The sequence below is a fragment of the Fomitiporia mediterranea genome, assembly GCF_000271605.1.
Source record: "Fomitiporia mediterranea MF3/22 unplaced genomic scaffold FOMMEscaffold_1405, whole genome shotgun sequence".
NCBI lineage: Eukaryota > Fungi > Basidiomycota > Agaricomycetes > Hymenochaetales > Hymenochaetaceae > Fomitiporia > Fomitiporia mediterranea.
The window spans coordinates 1-2,005 of NW_006761790.1; the positions used below are offsets into that span (position 1 = coordinate 1).

The 2,005-nt window shown below is 34.4% G+C and overlaps 1 protein-coding gene across 1 annotated transcript; it reads right to left on the reverse strand.

The window, feature by feature from the left end:
• Positions 1-461: 461 nt before the first annotated feature.
• On the reverse strand, positions 462-1,022 carry FOMMEDRAFT_49745 (uncharacterized protein; the record flags this gene model as incomplete). The annotated part of the gene is made up of 1 exon (XM_007272407.1): positions 462-1,022. A coding segment is annotated over one exon (561 nt), but the record flags the coding sequence as incomplete, so codon positions are not given.
• Positions 1,023-2,005: the final 983 nt, after the last annotated feature.

Consider the following 2,005-nt stretch of genomic DNA (forward strand, 5'->3'; position numbering starts at 1 on the left):
TTCTGCCTGTGCCTAGTACCAGTTGTTGTATGTGTAATGTTCCAATCCTTTCCTTGATCTGATACAAAGCCACTTTTTTTTTTTAAAGCTTGTTAACTTTGTTTAATATAATATTACAAAAGTTACTTACTTTTGTAATATCTGGATATCCTTGTTCTAGTACAAGTAATACACTGTGTAACAGATTACAATGTTGTTGTAATGTGTATAAATGGCCTGAGTATCCTTGGATTTGTTCAATCCAGATTTGTTGATTGATAGGTTTTAACAAGTGTAGCAGGAGTGCCCCAAGTACTCTCTCTAATTGAGACATCAAGCAAGTATCTACCTTATATACTACATAGTGAAGTCCGATAATCCGAGACATTCCAAGTGTAGTAATTTTACATAAGGCAATTAGGGATTTCCTAATCCAGAGTGCAATCTAATACTCCCCTTCAAGCATTAATTAAGAACTAAGACTGTATGCCTAATAGTTTGTTTAGATGCTTGATCTGCAGGATGTGGAGAGCCTTCATAAGGATGTCTGCTAATTGGTTCTGTGATTGAACATAGCATACATTGATGTATTCGTTTTGAATGTAACATTGCACAAAGTCTTTTTGTAAATCAAGATGTTTAGTGTGAGTGTTGTACATTATTTTGTCAGACTTTACAGTCTTTATTGCACCTTGATTATCACAATAAATCGTAATGGGTGCCGATTCAGTCTGCAGTACTTCTTCAGCAAATCGTTTGAGCCAAATGGCTTCTTGAGTAGCATATGCTAGTGCTTGCAACTCTGCTTCATAAACAGATAGTGGTACCAGGTTTTGCCATTTGCTTGACCAAGATATGGTTGATTTAGCTAATTGAAAGACATAGCTGTTTATTACTTTATGTCCTTCTGTCATTCGTCTGTCTGCATCACAATAGCCTTGTAGTTTTAAGGTGTTCGTGCTTCCAAGTTGAAGCCAACAATTTGTTGTATATTTTAAATATGCAAAGTAATGTTTCACTGCTTTGTAGTGATGCGTTTGGGGCTTTTGTAAGTAGTGTGCTAATTGCCCAGTAATATAAGATATGTCTGGCCATGTGCAGTCTGCAACATATCTTAACAATCCTACCATATTCATGTATGGTGTTGTTTCATTATTACTTTTGTTTGTATTGTATGTATCGTTTGTATTGTTAGATAGATCTATTCCAGGAGTAATAGGCGTTTGTAGTGCCTTTTCGTTTTCAAAGTGGTAATGCTTGATTATACTTTCAATATAATGCTTTTGCTGTAAGCTAATCGTTCGTTGTAGTCTATCTTGGCTTATTTCAATACCAAGTAGCCAATGTATTTCGTTACCATCAGTAAATGCAACGTGTTGTCTTAATGCATGTTTGAATGCTGTTATTATAGCAATAGTTTCGCCAATAATTGTAATATTGTCAATGTGCATAAATGTTACAAGAATTGTTTTATTATTTCGTTTCTTGTAAAATACAGCATGATTGTAATTAGCTCGTTCTAATCTGATCTTAAGCAGTAGTTTGGTAATCTTCTTGTACCATTGTCTGCCTGCTTGTTTCAATCTGTATAATACTTTATTTAAGCATAATGCCTGTCTAGGTTTAATATCTGTAAGTAGCCTGCCTGGCAGCAGTTTCACGTAGATGAGTTCGTCCTCATTTAATTCTCTGTAAAGATATGCGGATTTTACATCTATCTAATGTATTTCATAGTTCTTAGATGCTGCCTAAGATAACAATAATTGTACTGTTGATAGTTTTGTTACTGGAGCAAATAAGTCGTCAGAATAGAAGTCTATTCCATTCTTTTGAGTGTATCCTTGCACTACAAATTGTGCTTTATATTTGTCTATTTGGCTGTTAGCCAGTCTTTTGATTTTATAGTACAAATTTCGTTCCAATTACATTTGTATTTGTAGGGGGGATAGCATATATCCATGCATTTCGTTGTTGAAGTGACTGTATTTCATCCTTCATAGCTTTGATCCATTGATCTTTGTCTATA